This window comes from Bactrocera oleae, chromosome 6 (assembly GCF_042242935.1).
Source record: "Bactrocera oleae isolate idBacOlea1 chromosome 6, idBacOlea1, whole genome shotgun sequence".
Classification (NCBI taxonomy): Eukaryota; Metazoa; Arthropoda; class Insecta; order Diptera; family Tephritidae; genus Bactrocera; species Bactrocera oleae.
The window spans coordinates 65960389-65976906 of record NC_091540.1 but is presented as its reverse complement, the minus strand read 5'-3'; the positions used below and the strand labels follow the sequence as shown (position 1 = coordinate 65976906).

The 16518-nt window shown below is 36.4% G+C and overlaps 6 protein-coding genes across 6 annotated transcripts; 3 read left to right on the top strand and 3 right to left on the bottom strand.

The window, feature by feature from the left end:
- Nucleotides 1-1102: 1102 nt before the first annotated feature.
- JMJD5 (Jumonji domain containing 5) lies at nucleotides 1103-5172 on the top strand. The gene is made up of 3 exons (XM_014247593.3): nucleotides 1103-1496; nucleotides 1550-1706; nucleotides 1765-5172. The coding sequence occupies exons 1-3, from the start codon at nucleotides 1227-1229 to the stop codon at nucleotides 2541-2543; spliced, it is 1206 nt and encodes a 401-aa protein (XP_014103068.1). The 5' UTR covers nucleotides 1103-1226; the 3' UTR covers nucleotides 2544-5172.
- Nucleotides 3156-5306, bottom strand: LOC106627464 (B-cell receptor-associated protein 31). The gene is made up of 3 exons (XM_014247594.3): nucleotides 5147-5306; nucleotides 4456-5021; nucleotides 3156-3803 (listed from the first exon to the last, which is right to left on the bottom strand). Exons 2-3 carry the CDS (start codon nucleotides 4957-4959, stop codon nucleotides 3606-3608), a joined length of 702 nt encoding a protein of 233 aa, XP_014103069.1. The 5' UTR covers nucleotides 4960-5021; nucleotides 5147-5306; the 3' UTR covers nucleotides 3156-3605.
- Nucleotides 5307-5543: 237 nt separating this feature from the next.
- LOC106627384 (protein DPCD) lies at nucleotides 5544-6491 on the top strand. The gene has a single exon (XM_014247476.3). The coding sequence runs from the start codon at nucleotides 5695-5697 to the stop codon at nucleotides 6349-6351; it is 657 nt and encodes a 218-aa protein (XP_014102951.1). The 5' UTR covers nucleotides 5544-5694; the 3' UTR covers nucleotides 6352-6491.
- LOC106627383 (uncharacterized) lies at nucleotides 6369-7352 on the bottom strand. The gene is made up of 2 exons (XM_014247475.3): nucleotides 7196-7352; nucleotides 6369-7136 (listed from the first exon to the last, which is right to left on the bottom strand). The coding sequence occupies exons 1-2, from the start codon at nucleotides 7217-7219 to the stop codon at nucleotides 6501-6503; spliced, it is 660 nt and encodes a 219-aa protein (XP_014102950.1). The 5' UTR covers nucleotides 7220-7352; the 3' UTR covers nucleotides 6369-6500.
- A 426-nt stretch (nucleotides 7353-7778) lies between these two features.
- On the bottom strand, nucleotides 7779-14857 carry Sf3b3 (splicing factor 3b subunit 3). Its single transcript, XM_014247583.3, has 11 exons — nucleotides 14680-14857; nucleotides 14154-14394; nucleotides 13551-13916; nucleotides 12627-13101; nucleotides 12227-12561; nucleotides 11137-11444; nucleotides 8978-10952; nucleotides 8728-8784; nucleotides 8449-8506; nucleotides 8208-8265; nucleotides 7779-8023 (listed from the first exon to the last, which is right to left on the bottom strand). Exons 2-7 carry the CDS (start codon nucleotides 14377-14379, stop codon nucleotides 8979-8981), a joined length of 3684 nt encoding a protein of 1227 aa, XP_014103058.1. The 5' UTR covers nucleotides 14380-14394; nucleotides 14680-14857; the 3' UTR covers nucleotides 7779-8023; nucleotides 8208-8265; nucleotides 8449-8506; nucleotides 8728-8784; nucleotide 8978.
- A 265-nt stretch (nucleotides 14858-15122) lies between these two features.
- Nucleotides 15123-16264, top strand: LOC106627471 (THUMP domain-containing protein 1 homolog). The gene has a single exon (XM_014247606.3). It carries the CDS (start codon nucleotides 15238-15240, stop codon nucleotides 16174-16176), a length of 939 nt encoding a protein of 312 aa, XP_014103081.2. The 5' UTR covers nucleotides 15123-15237; the 3' UTR covers nucleotides 16177-16264.
- Nucleotides 16265-16518: the final 254 nt, after the last annotated feature.

Sequence of the window (16518 nt, the reverse complement as noted above, 5' to 3'; positions counted from 1 at the left end):
ACCGACTCAACACAAGTGAACACGAAGTGCGCTTATACGACAGCGTGTCTATAGAAATGTGTGCTGTTGCTCTATTTTAAGTTCCTCGTTTGATTGGATTGAATGTTTGGCATGCCAGAGACAATGTTGCGGCTCGCATGTGGCAGCGGCAGCCAAAGATGGGTATGCCGCATGGCAAGCTGCTGCAAATGGTTGCAATGAAATCATGATTATTGTTGTTGTTGTAAATGCTGCACGTGTGCCTTGCAACTTGACAGTGCACGCTTCACTTGCGTGCTGATTAGTTGAGGCGTGTGGCAGGATCGGGAGTCATTAGAAGCCCGACACAATATGGTTAACTGTTGCTCAGTGCTGATAGAAAGACTTAGTAAAAGTAGTACAATACCGGTGTAGAAAAGGTTTACTCTTTGAGTAAGAAACAGTCAAACCGGCTCCTACTTGTAGGATTATTATGTTGATTAATCATCGTTTGTGTAATGCGATCTAATGATCCAGAAAAGGAGTTAAAAAATCGATTTCTGATTGGAGCGGTACGTGTTAATCGCTTTCTCGCTAGTACCGTTAAACCTTGGTAACAGCACAAAGTGTTATTCGCGTGACAGTTAGTCTTTATAAGTGGGTATTGGACACCCAGGATGCCACTTCCAGGGAAGGAGTCAGTTGACACTCTATGAATGATGTGCGAATGAGCGAATCTCTTTGTCGGCCAATTTTCCAGACTCAAGACTATCCTTCTAAACAACACTCTTCCAGTTATCCACACATCAAATAATGGAAAATATGCCGTGGACATATAAGGCACCTTCGGAAGAAGTAATTGTAATCTCCTGAATTCTGCACTCCTCTATAAAGGACACGATGTTGCGCAATTCCCACAACATCCAGTACTACGTTAGCGGAATTGACACGGATTTTATCCAGTCAAGGGCTGCTAATTCGAGGATCTAGTCCGGTTTGAACCCCAGAAATTCATGAAAATTTTTTAGAAATAAAGCGCCGATTGCTAAATAAAATATTATTAGATTTTATTTATTATTATTATAATTTTTTTAATTTTTATAATATATGTATTGATTTTGTTAAGTCCTGTAATGTTGAGTAAATTTCTTATAAAATAAATACTCCGGCAACACTAAGGAAACAGAGATCGGATCAGCTGTTTCTCCACTTTAAAATAAAAAAATTGGAGACTAAATTTTGGAGAGTTGTGAGAAAATAGTAAACAAATGGAAGAAAGCACAGAAATTTACAAGTATTTACCAACTTACAATGAAATTGAAAGTATTTTAGAAAATGAGCCCGAAGCAAATTACATACTTGGCTTGGCAGCGACAGATGTTGAGAAATCAAACTCAAAAGCATATGAATACAACGAGGAAGTGTACTACTTGGTTAGTAGCTTAGTGGACAAATGCTGGGAACGCATACACACCGGGCACTTCAGTGCAGTGCCGCTGGAAGTGCGCAAAATTTATGCTCTATCCAATTATTTCAAAGTAAGTGAAATAGCTTCAGGTACATCTTTGCTGAAATTACATATGTTTAAAAGATATTTTATTTGCTTTGCGAAAGTGTTTCCAAACAGCAATTAACGCGTTGCGCCGAAGTGCTCGATGAGGCTATACTGATTGGCTGCACACAAGGATTATATGAAAGAAGTGATAAATTCCAAACTGAACTGACAAGCTATACTAGCAAAGTTTTGGGTAAGCTTCAATTTTTTAAATAGTAATACAGAAAAAGCCATGTTTTCTTGTTTTAAAGACGAAAACACGCAGACATCACTGCCAATCATCGAGCAACTCAAACGGCAACATTTTAAATGCGACATACCAGTTTTAGATTGTCCCTCAATAGAGGAGTTTCGCACAAAATGTTTCACCACCGAACGTCCCGCATTGCTACTTAACACTGTAACGCATTGGCCAGCTTTGCAAAAGTGGCGTAATCTTAATTACATACACAAACTGGCGGGAAATCGCACAGTGCCTATTGAAATTGGTTCTAATTACACCACCGATGAATGGTCACAGCAGTTAGTAAAAATACGTGATTTTCTCCAACGTCAATTCGCAAACACCGACAATGAAATTGAATACTTAGCACAACATGAGTTGTTCGATCAAATACCTGCGCTTAAAGCCGATATACGCATACCGGATTATTGCACCTTGCGTACGAGTGATTGCGAAAATACCCGACATGTTTCTATAAAAGCCTGGTTGGGTCCTAAGAATACTATATCACCGTTACATTATGATCCCGAACACAATTTACTGTGTCAAGTATTTGGTAGAAAACATATAATCTTGGCAGCACCAACAGATACGCCAAATCTTTATCCACACGATACGGAAATGCTTTGTAATACCTCCCAACTGGATGCAGCGCAATTGGACTACGAAATATTTCCATTGGCAGCACAAGCAACCTTTTATAATGTTACTTTGCAAGCGGGCGATTGTCTTTATATACCGCCGAAGTGGTGGCATTATGTGCGTGCCGAAAGTGCGAGCTTTTCGGTCAGTTTTTGGTGGTCATGAATTAAGTATGTGTGATTTGGGAACTAAATAAAATAACGTTTGCATGTAAATCACTTTAAGTGCCGTTGTACACTTAATAAATATTTATGATTGTAACTAATTAACGAATGCCTAATGTTCTAAGTATAAAGCGATAATTATTGTCGACTTTATCAAAGTACACAAATAGTGGAATTATATTTGATAGCAAATTTTATTATTGTGTATTTTTGTGTACTTGCTTATCAGATGAATTTGATACATAACATACATATACACAAATGAAACAGAATGCAAAAATTGTTTAATAATGACGAAATTATTGAGATAGCAATTACTGTACTAATGTAATTCTAATAAAAAAGTATAGGTATTAAAACTGGTTAAGATATCTAAAGCCGCTGCTGAAATATCAAATGTACATGCATACTCTAAATGCCATCGAAAGGTAGCTGATGTGTACTAATAAATAAATTAAATAATGAATCATCATCACTAGTTCATGTGTGTATGTGCATATGTTCATTTCGCATAGTAAATAATACAGCTGCTGAGCTGTCCATAACATTCAAAAAAATCTTTTGCAATAAAGTGATTAAGCACATGGAGATATAACATAATTAAATGACTAAATAGGCGCAAATTTTGCATGTCAATTCAAGCATACATGCATTTATTAATAATTCATAATTTTTGTATACAAAAGGAAATAATACGTTTATATATATATGTGAGAAAAAGTATTAACCAACACGCTAAAGATAAATTCTTAAGAGAACTACAAAGCAATTAGAAGAAACATTTTGATCTTTAAAAATATTAGTTCTTTGTTATTTTTAATGTTATGAATATTTATGTATACTATTATATAATAGTCCACATTATTTAAGATAATTCTTTTCAATTTAGATAAACTCATCACTTTTCATTTTAACAAATTCAAACTTCAAGTCTCTTTGAGATGTTAACAGCAGTGTGTAAACCGATTCAACTGCAACTGCACATGTACCTCAGTAGCAAAAATATATTTATAATGATTAAATTATAAATATTTCTCTATTGAGTACTGATTTCGTGGTTTGTTTAATCATCCTTATCACCACCTTTACCGCTGCTAATGTCGCTGATGGTAATCTTCTTTTGCAATTTGCTGTATTCATCGGTAAGTCTGTCGTACTCCTTGTTCAAGCTTTCTGCTTGTGATTTTAAAGCTTCCTTATCCTTCTTCTCACGATTCAAGTCAGATGTGAGTTCTTGTACTTTCTTACGCAATTCATTGAGCTGAAAGTGATATAATTTTTAACATCTTTGTTCTTTTCTAATAAAAGCTAAAGTTCACACTATGTGTGTTTGTCTTGGAATTTACAATACAAAGTTCCTTTAGATATACTATTTTATGTGGTCTATTCGAGCAAACTTGTTTTTTTAATATTTAGCTGAGGCTGGCACTGAGTCCTTGTACACGTCTCCGCAACTTTAATATCTGTGCATTTTACCCGGTGGGAGTAAACGACGAAAGGAATAGACGAAAGAATTATATTCTTGAAGTGGATAGAAAAATAACAGCGAAGGCGTTTTTATACAAGCATCGGAAGCGTTAAAGAACTATTTTTTTTTTACTATACATCCATACAGAGTCGCTTGACGAAAATGTCAATATATAATTTATATAGAGCGGCAACTCCTCGTTAAAGCAGGAGATTAGTAAATAAACTTGTGCAAGCTTTTTCCAAGTTACATATATCTACAACTAAATTGAGTATGTGAAAAATATATTCAAAAATATATTACTCAGGTAAAAATTCAAAACATTGTTTGATGCACATTTTTCGGTACAAGAACTCTTTTTTTTGTACAGCCCAAGCCAAAACCAATAACAAATTGAACCAAAAAAAAAAAAAAACAACAAGCAATTTGGTAACACGTCACTTACCTCAGTGAGTGTGCTATCCTCAGTAGCTTCCTTCGCCTTCTCGGTGCTCTTTTCAGCCATCAACGTGCGGGCAGCTGCGGTGGCACTTTGTGCCTGCTTCATTGAAGCTTCACTTTGAGCCAACAAGTTTGCTTGTGCAGAGATCAGCGTAACTAGACGACGTATGACTAATACGAGGAATATTGCAAAACCAGAAATGTAAAAGTTGCGTTGTGCACGGAAGAGACGCATGCTGTGCTGCATTTCGACATTAAGATGTTCGTGACCGCCAGCTTCATGGGTCGAATACTTTCTCATTTCACGTATGGCATCCAATAGGAATAAAATTAATACACCCATAATGAGGAAAAAGTATAGATGCGCCTGCTGTGCCAGCATCGCTAGAAACTTCGATTTGAAGAGTCGGTTCCATTTGTATGGACTGGCTACAGGCAAAACCAAGAGAAGAACTACGACAATTTCTGCGTACAGAAATGTAGCAATCAAAGTCCAGACAAGACTCATTTTGCTGCGTTTTACAAAATAATAGGTTTCTGGAACAACTTTCCTTCTGCGATTCCGATGAGCTGTAAAAGTTTCGGCGAAAATAAAAACAAAACAATATAATTTAAAACTTCTTTATGCTTTAGCCTTCGTGCTTTGTCTTTTGTCCTATTTTTAGCTTATTACCCTAGTAATTTAAATTTCTTACTTTTTATAGATTGAAATTTGTGAAAATGTAGAACTGCGCTGCTGCTGCTTTTGTCGCTGCTTTGATTGAAGTTCAGTCAAATTCAGTCGATGATGTGTATTTCCATTGGCATATTATCGTACTTCTTTCAACATCAAATTTAAGCTCAAATTTTATAAGTGTGAGCAGTACAGTTAAAAATTACCGGCATATATGCGTGTTACTTCTTTACTTGCAGCAGGGTTGTATATAATCGTATATTCAATTACTAACTAAACAATTTTTTTAAATTTATAATAAACATTCATAAAATTAGTTCAGTAATTATGCGGAATGCATTAATAATTTATAAAAATGTGCTTTTATTTATTTCTATATATTATTTTGAAACTTGTTACTAAGGTGGCAGCATGCGAAACAGCTTTAAAACAAAACGTGCGCTGATGGCAACGTATTTACTTCGATCAAACACTTCAAAAATAACAAATATCACAGAAATTTTGAAGTTAATTAATTTTTAACACTCATTTTCCACAAAAAATTATTTAAACGTTAGTTACAAAGACAAAATGTCCTACGAAAATTGGCTTAACTACTTACGTAGTGCTGAAAAGCATTCAATGATCAGTGGCCATTGCCGCAAAATATACTATAAATTTCCGGATGGTAAGCAAATGGCTGAAGAGTATAGCATGGAAACAGGTATTGTGCAGCGTAGAGCGTGGCGTAAGTGCAAGCAACTAATGGGGGAACCCGAGTGGGAAATCGAATTGGGCGAAACACCACGCCAGATTAATCAGGGCCTTGGCGGCGGCGGTGATGCAGACAATTCTAGTGTTAACAATGATTTTACACTTCTGGAAAGTAACACATCTCCTGTGATTACCAAACGCATCACAAAGAAAAACATCGAATGGCGTATACGTAACTTACCATATCCAATTCAAGTATACCAAGTTACAACGGAACCTGATAAACGCGCGATTGTTGTTCGTACTACAAATAAAAAATATTACAAGGTAATCTCAGTACCTGAATTGGACCGTTGCAATCTGCTTCCAACGCAAGCAAATATTAGCACACACCATCAGTACAACACACTGATTATAACCTACAGTAAGCCGCCTTTATTGAATGAAATGGAAGCGCAGGTACTGTTGTTATTAAAGGACGTCGAAACCGAAACCGATATGGAAGCCTTACTTCAAGGGTTGTTAGCGAAATAAAAAAAAATCTAGCGATATAATTTTTGTTGTAATACTTTAATGAATTAAATTTATAATATTGTATATTTGTTTGATACACATAATACATATGCTGTCTGGGTATTGCCATTCGCAAGAGATCGTCACATATTCGAAACAAACATTCACTATTATTTATTAAAATTCGCGCTTAAATTAGTCAAAGATGGGGTTGAGGCGTAGGAATGATATTCGAAAGAAGGTAATTCGAGTGGTGTTAACGATGGTATCTCATCGCTATCAGTTATGTAAAAAGCTGGTCTATCTGCATTCCGTTCGTATGGTGACTGTGTAATAGGTGCAATTGTCTTCACAACCCCCTTTGGTGGGCCGCCATGCGCTTCGGCACTATTATTTGCACTACGATAGTCTTTGTTTTCTCTGCTGTTCGTACGCTTTATTGGTGATATGTTAAGTTTAGTGTCAAATTCTCGTACTGTTCGATCAATTGATTTGGCTACAGATTGTGCAGTCAGATTACTGTCTGTTCTGAATATTAATACGGGTGGTGTGTTTGTTGTTGTGGCCGATAGTGGTACAATCTCTTTGTGCTTTAAACTTTCATGCTCTTGCTTATGCATTTGTATTTGACTTAACTTTCTCTGGTATTCCCATTTTTGTGTATTTAACAATTCCACAGATTTTTGCATCAGCGCCGATTTAAATGCATCTTGTAGATATATCAACGAGGTTTCTATTGCCTTATAGGCGTCGTCGTAGCGATGGCGATTGAGAAAGCGATTAGCACGACGTTCATGAAAATGTGCCTGGAAATACATTTTAAATGAAATGTATGTATCAAGGAGATTTTATTTAATATACTTACTAAATTTAATGGAGCGTAATCCATTATTTTGTGTCCTTAGTAGTATTTATTGAAAATTCGGCCCAATGCGCAAAATTGTTTTGATAACGAATGTTTATTTACGCAGTGCTCAAAGTTTGTAAAATCATCTGGTGACTGACAGGGTTGCTGTGCACTGTCAACAAGTGCTGGTAAAATGGCTAGATAAATCTACTCCGAAAATTAGGGAGTCGATTTTAGATAATTATCTAGGGAGATGAGGCGTGTGAGAGGTGATTTTTTTGAACAAATATATTTTTGTCTAATGAAAAGTAATTTATATTTTCTAATTTTTTTAAATTATAGATTAACTTATATATACAAATTTCGTGGAATACTGCAATGGTTAAGTCTATATCCAAATCATATACTATTCCGAAATTTGGCTGGCACGGCGATCATTGTACTGCATTACTGGAGAAAAAACAACGCGATCACCCCTCCTCTCTGATTTACGGTATATTGATTTTTAATAAATGCGCCATATTTTTACTTGAGTCCTTAAACGCCCTTTGAGAAATTAGGCTAACTAATGTCCAAGATTCGGATTTCCAATAAAACTCGGTTTTTAAGTTTAAAATTTTATTTTTATTTTTTATATGTATATATTTTAATGATAATAAGTTAATAGGTTGTTCAGTCACTCTTAACATAGACAATTAGATTATAGATACTAAACATAAATGCTCCACTAGTAATAAGCAAGCCAACTTAACCTCTAAATTTGTATTATGCTAATATTTTTCATCTTGAAATGGGCAGTCATGAGTGGTTGTTTTTCAATAAAAATTTACAAAATACTGTTGAGACCTGCAATGAATCAAGAGGAAATAAAGTGTTTTAGTAATTTTGCACACAAGTAAACAACAAATAAATTATTTTGCAATAAAAATTCAGTAAAAAAAATTTAATCAAATGAATTCATAAGTCTAACATATTTGGATCATCAATTAAAATATTAAAAAGCGTAAAATAATAATAAGAAAATATTAACCTTTGAACATCTCAGCAGTGTCCTTATACATATGTAGTATACATTAGAGCCAATTAAACTGCAAAAGAAAAATAACATGTTTTTAAAGTTACTCAATAATATTTTATAAAAAATAAAAATATATGTGATTAAAAATCAGTGCTAATAATCCTTGTTAATCAAATGTTCTCATAGGTGTCCCAAGGTAATTGGTCATCATTAAATTTTATACATTTTTTTTAGGAATTATTTTTATACTAACCTAATAAACGCCAATTAAATGTCGCATGAATGATGAGTCTTAATCGTACGCTACCTATCTGTAAAAAAAAGGAAACAATAAATAACTTTGAAAAGCATTATTCTATTATATAATATAAAAGTTTTGTAAATATCAGGAATAAAAATGTCCAATAATCACAGGTTTCATAGGTGTCCCAAGGTAAATCTCGTCATCACAAAAAAAATGAACACATACATGTATCTTACTTAATTAGTATATTTGATGCTAAAAACATTTTAACGTTGCAACAATGCTTACCTCTATTATAATATAAGTTGTTTATTAATACACTTCCAGCGCAAACGCCGTACACAGCTGTAAAAAAAAACAAAAAAACCTTGAAAAATAATATCAAGTAAACTGCATATTCATTATAAATAAAAAAAAAATCAGTTGTAAGTCCGGATTGTTGCAATCATAAGATTTCAGGTTCTAACATATGTGTCTTTAGAACAATGATCATCATATGAAAAAATTATGAAAAGCCACTTTCTGCACAAGGACTTACCTTAGAAAGCGTAACGTGTACGTATGTCCTCCAGCTTTTTGCAAATTTGATTCGGCGTGCGGAACATATCGCTGGCAATGCTCTTTTGTTTGGCCGGATCAATAGACAAATATTGCTCACACAAATCACCATCCAACACATTCTTCACGGTGTAGTACGAACTGCGGTAGCTCAGATGATCGCGGCCACACAGTGGCGGATTTTCATTGCGCATATGCATTTCCAAATGTTGAAAGAAGTCGAAATCTTCACGACTGGTAAATGGTACAAACGCGCCAACCGTGCCGCTGAGCGTAGAGTATATAAGGGCCTCGGAGCCACCGGGTATTAAGGTAGCTTTCTGCAATGACATGATAATTTCGCCCACATGAAAAGAAGAAATATTCTCCGATTTTTGCGAAGCGCCAGATAGCAGGCCGCGATCCCACAATGATTTAGTGCCAGTTGGATCTTCGTCCACATCATCGGTGACCGAATGCGGCAGCCGTTGCACGCTCATATTGCCGAATTTATCGGCAATGGCAATTGTGTCATAATCCAGCAAAGTTGTGGCCGTCACCCAACGTGGATGTGTGTCGTCAGCGAATATAATAAGCTGATTTTCGGCACGCTTATAACGTATAAAGAAGACAGACTCTTGCACATCCGACGCGTAAACACGATGTCCCATCGCCTGTATATTGACAATCTGATAGGGAATGTGTTTGTTCTCGCATTTTCGGAGCAGCTTCTTCTTGCCCAAATCATAAATACGCAATATACGACCGCAGCCGGCCAATAGACGTCCCTGGAAACCAGCCAAAGCGCCAGGTACCTCCTCGATTTCAGTGCGATGCATAAACTCGATATTCGAACAGGTCGGATCAATTTTGTAAATGTCAATGCAACCGCCATTTGTTATGCGCGGATTTAACTGCAATTCTTTGGCCACACCAACTGCCAGATAGTACCGACCGTCGGCAGCGATATTGAACTTAAGTACACACATCGACATAATGGCCTCATTTTGCACAAATGGTATTTTAAATAACGTATGACCATGTATGGGGTCTAAGCCGCGTATCTGTGAAGCCCACAAACCCAGACCAGCTTTAGGTGAAGAGAATGTTTCTTCGGGCAAAATTTCATTGATAAATGCATTTGCCATTTCGTTGGCCAACTCGCGTTCCTCATCGCCCGCAGCCATACGCATTTCTTCTGCCATTTGTTGCTTACGCGCATTCTTCGTCTCGTCTGTGTACGCATTATGATCGGTCTCGGCAATAATCATACGCCCAGTGTCGGGATGTATAGCAAAAGCGCGAGGCGTGTATTCGAGTGGAAATGAGACTTGATTAAATACGGCGCCCAGCTTTTCCAAAGCCAAAATACGCAAAGTATTTGTTGAGATAGCCACAATGCCTTCGCTACACTGTTCACTGGAGAAACCCGAAGCATACTCCAAGGTTTCATACGACAAAGGTGTTAAATGGAATCTATTTTGGTGGTAGTACGAAAGCCAAGTACGACTGGACATGGCGAGCACAGCTTCAGAGCCTTGCATGCGTATGCGGAAGAGCTTCACTGGACGTGAGCCTAAATAACGTGTACGTGTATCAGCTAAATCGCCCGAAACGGGATCGAGTACTGTACGCAACAGTACACCATTGCTTAAACCAATATTCAAGTAAATTGTGCCCTTTGCAGACGTGTTGGCGCTACGTTCAGCGGGTTCATCATTTGCACCACTCGTGGTATTTTCTGTATGACCCATTTCCACAATGCAAAGCGACTCGGCAGGTGATGGCAGCGCTTGCATGGAGCAAGGCGATAGACAATTATTTGGATCCAGTGAGATAATGCGCACGGTGTTATCAGCTAAGCCGACGGCTAAAAACCAAGAACGCTGCTCACCCTCCGGTACTTGACCAAGCGCCATACACATTATTTCATTGGGCATCTCCGAACGCTCAGTGTATTCATTAAGCTCGCCAGTCTGAAAGTTACAAAAATTAACGTTAGTATAAATTATACAGCTATATTACATAGAAATTATAATTTTGTGTTTGGTCAGCACTGCAGGACACAAAGTGTCTCAACACGATTGTTCTTTAAGGTGTTTTTGTCATCATAATGAATTTTTTGTAAATTTTACAACATAACATATTATATTTACTTACCGCATCCATTTCGAAGTAAACCAGCTCCCTTCCGGACAATGTAATGACAACTTGGCGTTGATTTACTGCACATTTTGTGATCGATTTCTTGCCTGGCGCTTTCCACTCGTTCACACGCTTATCGGAGCGTATATGACGTATACCGTCGGGATATACTTGAACCAGCGCATCATCGCCTAATGAGGAACAGCTCAGCGTAGGCGTTGTGCCTAAGAAACCACTATCAGTTACCTCTTCAACGGTCTCACCGATACTTAAAACCAGCGTAGCATTCACGAACGACACTATTATATAAGCATCGAATTCATCTAGAAGAGAAGACCAAATATATGCGAAATGCGGGGTTAGCGTTTTGATTTCTTAAAGTTACAGTTTCTTCTTCAAATATTGAGATATATATCTGTTGACAATGAATAATCAGATAACCTTAATTTTAATCAAAGAAAATCAGTTGAAACACGGATAAGTAACATCATTTTATATTCATTGCCAACGCACACACACACACACACTTTGTTTATCGCTTTGTTTAGTATCTGTATCATATTTTCATAAAATCAGCTTAAAACACTACACTGATAAAAAAAAATCAGCGATTTCAAGAAATGTTGCCTTACCTATATTTGTGATGCTATTTAAGACAATTAATTTATTGTACGCACGCACAGTTTATTAACCGGCATGTGTATATCATTAAATCATTTCATAATAATTTTATGCACAAGTAACTCGACAGTCACGCCGACCGGCACAACACAATGCAAGAGTTAACCGCCTGAAATAGAAGAGAACTGGTGTTTGATTTTTATGTTCTTCTAATTAGATGCTTTTGCATGTAGGACTTATTAAGACCTTATGTGTACAAAGTAGAATGTGAGGAACATGGATGTTGGATGTTTGATAGTATTGGGTGAGGAGATGGTATTACGTATACATAAGCATCAAATACACCAGTTTACATTAAAAATATTGTACAAATATAGGTAAAATGCAAGCAATGCGTAAATTGTACACGTATTTAACTTGCATTATCGACTCTCACTTCTTACACAACTACAGTATGACATATAAATGCTGCATGAACACTAACCGTCAATACGTTTCTTAACTGTCCAAACAGCATTAGGGTTGCCTGGCAGTTCAGATACAGCCATTTCGCTGACTTCCAAGCCGTGGCGCAGCACACGCATAGTAGAACGTGGTCCCCGACCGCACAACACATACAATTGTGGTGTGTCTTCATTGGCCAAATCAGCTACTTGTGACGTAATTATAGGCGCAAATGATGGTATTTCATCTACCATAACTAGATTTTTCAGTGGACGTGGCGCAAAGAAGAATGTTTCACCCTCTTCAAGTGGCATAGCTGAGCTGAATTCGGGCTCATCATCATCGTCGCCGAGATGCGCAATTTGATAAAGATAACTATATAAAAAAAATATAATACCGGTTATACAACATTTGCTTAAATCTACTTATTTTTTACTTACTGGTTGCCAAATTCACAAGCTACAAAGAGGAAACCCGTTTTCAATACGCACATAGCAATTGCCGGCGGTACAGTATCGAAATATTTCAGCTTTATCTCGGATACAACATCGTCATCGGTTTCGAGTGTGACCTTAAATATATCGCCCTGTTCGGTTTGCACCAAAAAGAAGTACATGCTCTTTGTGCGATGAGTTGCCGAGCATATGAATATCATGCCACGATCAGGATCATCCAAATCATTGCGTCGACGTGGTATAGGACAACGTATGTCATGCTGATCACCCAAATTCTTATATGTAAGATAATTTTCTGAGCAAATTAATACACCTGAAGGTCCATCATTGCCGCCCGGCACAGATATAAGAAAGTTTGCATGTTCCTCCAACGGTTCAGAGTACTTGCGCACTACGTGGTTAAGACCGAGATCCAATTCGTAGAAAGTCAATGTCTGTTGTGTACGTTGCGCTGCTTCACCTGCAATGTTTAGGGATTAATTTTAGAATTGCTGTCGTAAGACGAATTGATAATTACATCTAAAAAATAAAAGTTAATTGTTAACATCTAATCAGTGAAGTATTTGCGATTAGATTTGCTACAAATACCAATGGTTCAGAGGATAATATTTTTTATAGCACTTTGCCAAGCCAATTAAGTCGTTGAGCCACTTAATTGACATGTCTTAAAAGTGCTTACAAATTCACCTATATTTAATGGTGAACAGATCTCAAAAGTTCTATATTATAATAGTTTCTTGTAGGCGACATATCAGTGAAGTATTTGCAAAATAGTTTAATACAAGTACCAATGGTTCAGTAGCCAATTTATCTAGCACTTTGCCAAGCCAATTGTGTGTTTAATCTATACAACCGGCATGTCTATAAAGTGCGAATAAAAAGTATGAATATGTTGAATTTTTTACAAACCTGTTGGATCGTTGTCGGCCTCTTCGTAATCGATTTCCAAACAAGCGAATAAAGGGTTATCGAAACCAACATCCACTCCAACCATATGATATGTGAGCGTATTCGACTTATGTGCTTCTAAAGGCGACGAAATTGTAAGACGTGCTTGTGTATCACGATTAAGAATGTAGGCCAACTTTTGCTTTTCTACAGCACCAATCATGACAGCACGACCTTTAGGGTCAATGGCGAAATATTGACCCGGCACAATACGCCGGCACCCAGATTTCCCAAAAGTCTCCTGATGTACTTTATCTAACGAGTTCTTAGCTGGGTTATACTCAAGTATGACAATCCGTCCAGAGTCTGAACCAACAACAATATAATCTGAAAATTTAAATTATTTGTCAATAATATTTAGTATTTGAATATCCTATGTTTTACATGTTACTCAGAGTTTCAGTTCAATATGGCACAAAACCATATCAAATGCGACGCCAAGTTATTTTCTATTGCACTTAGACGGTTATATAAGTCTTATTGAAGTTTTCAATTGATTTTGAAATTTCAATAGGGATTCGTGCCACAAAACTTTATATTCAAATTTGATATACGCGCACTCACCTTTGGTACCACCCGTTAATCTGAATGACATCAACGCACGTATGCACCCGAAGACTTCTACCGACAAGACAGTATGTACTTTGCCGGTATTCGAATCTGGACGTACCAATTCAAGCGATTTGCCACGAGAAAGTATAACCTCTTGATGTTTACCACCCGAGAAGTTACCATGAACGGCGTGGGTAACACCGGTACCCTTTTGTAATGTTAAATTGTATAAATACATCTTGCAACAATTTCACTAAAACAAAAGAAAATTTCAACATTAACATTTTTCTGCCTTAATAAATTTTCGAATTAATCTATTGTGAATATTAGTTGTCCTACTCTGGAATTCCATGGTTACAGTAATGGATTTCGGTGTAACCTAACGATGCTAATGAGTAGCAAAATTTGTTTCTTTAGCACGTTCAAAATGCGACCATAGCACAGACATTTCTGTGTCTCTGGAGATACATCGTGCACAAATTATCAAATTTTCTAGAAATAAGAATTTCTTAAATCAGATTATGCATCAATTAAATACCTTTCGTTTTTATATCCAAATAATTATTCATTTACTATTGGATGTGAGAAGATTTAATTGGTGTACATCCGCCATTTTGTTAAGACTTCACCGGAAACATTTCCACCAGCAGCGAAGTATTTCACACAAAAATGAACCTCTCCCATCGGCGAACGAAATTGAAATGAACGAAGTAGACGAACGGCCACCGAAAATAGAACGCGAAAAGGATGATTGTGAAATTGGCTGTGCTTCGTAGAGCTGCCAGTTTCAATAAACATAATTATAAATGCCCTTAGGCAATATGGTTTTTTTCTATTAATTAATATTATTTATTCTATAAAGAAGAAATATTTGATTCATAGAAGACTTTTTTTTCTTTTCAATTCAAGTATAAGAAAAATGAGAACTTTTATTTTTATTTTTTGGGATTTGGTTCAATAATTATAATTGCAAGTCTGCGGTTTGTTTAATCGCTCTGTCGGCTAAAACACATGCCGCCTTTTCTCAAAACAAAAAAATATTGTTTTCTCAGTTAAAATAAATACTTTGTCTCTGATAAATATACTGTTATTAAAAATGAGTGGACCGGCAGCAAAAAAACAAAAGTTTTCACATTTCAAGCAAAAAAATTACTTCAAAAGTAATAAGCGTCAGTTCATGGAAGTGGGTCAACGCGGTTTCCTTGCCACCTGTAACTTCCGTGAAAAAGACTGCGTACGAGAAGCATATAATGTACTGAACCACTATGCCGATGAATTATATGGTCCAAAGGATAAAGATATTACCACGTCTACACAGGACAAAGAATCAGAGCCGGAGGATGCGGGGGATATAGCAGATGACTTACAGAAAGAAATTGATGCTACAAAGTCGACGAAGGAGAATAAAAACACCGTCAAACAACGTTTCCAAGTAGTGGACACAGGCGCAACCAATTGTGTGTTCATTCGCACTACATTACCAGAACCGGTGGAACTGGGCACACGGATTGTCAGCGATGTTGCAGAAACACGCGAACAGAAATCGCGCTTCTTACTACGACTAGTGCCCGTTGAAGTGGTATGTCGTGCCAATTTGGCAGATATCAATAGCGCCGGTGGTGTACTTTTTGATAAATATTTCCTGAAAGAAGGCACCACCTTTGCGATTATTTTCAACAAGCGCTATAATAATGATGTTAAACGTGATGATGTTATTCATGATCTAGCTGCGCTGGTTCAATCAAAGAATATAAAAAATCGTGTCGATCTCAAAAATGCTGCTAAAACTATAGTTGTAGAGGTGATAAAGGGGTTATGCTGTTTATCCGTGCTGGATGGTTATTTGAAATACAGGAAATATAATCTGGTGGAGTTGGCGAATAGCAAAGATAAAGACCTAAATGAAGAAAAAGTCAAAAAACAAAATGAAACAGATTCTGTGGAACTTTCTAAAGATTCCGAATTGGCCGAAAAGTCCCAAAGTGATGATAAACCAATTGACAACAAAAATAAACAAATCGTTAACGATGATTAACTTGAAAAGGATGTGTCGACAACTGGAGATTGACATAAAATTTCTAACTGATTTGTAACGATGTATCATTAAAGTTAATTAAACTCTATTTTGTCCAAATATGTTTATTGTGGTCCAAGTCGGTAAGTAATAATAATATACATATATGATCTGATTAATCAGTAATCCTCAAAATCTGAAGATATTGTATTTTTAAACTTTTATTTATGTATGGCACATGGAAAGAAGCAAATATTACTTTTTTAAAACAACAACAAACCCCTTATTTTTTAGCAAAGTCTCTTCATGTATTTTAATTTTTATAAACAAAAAATTATACAACAAAACCCCCTTTTTTTTATA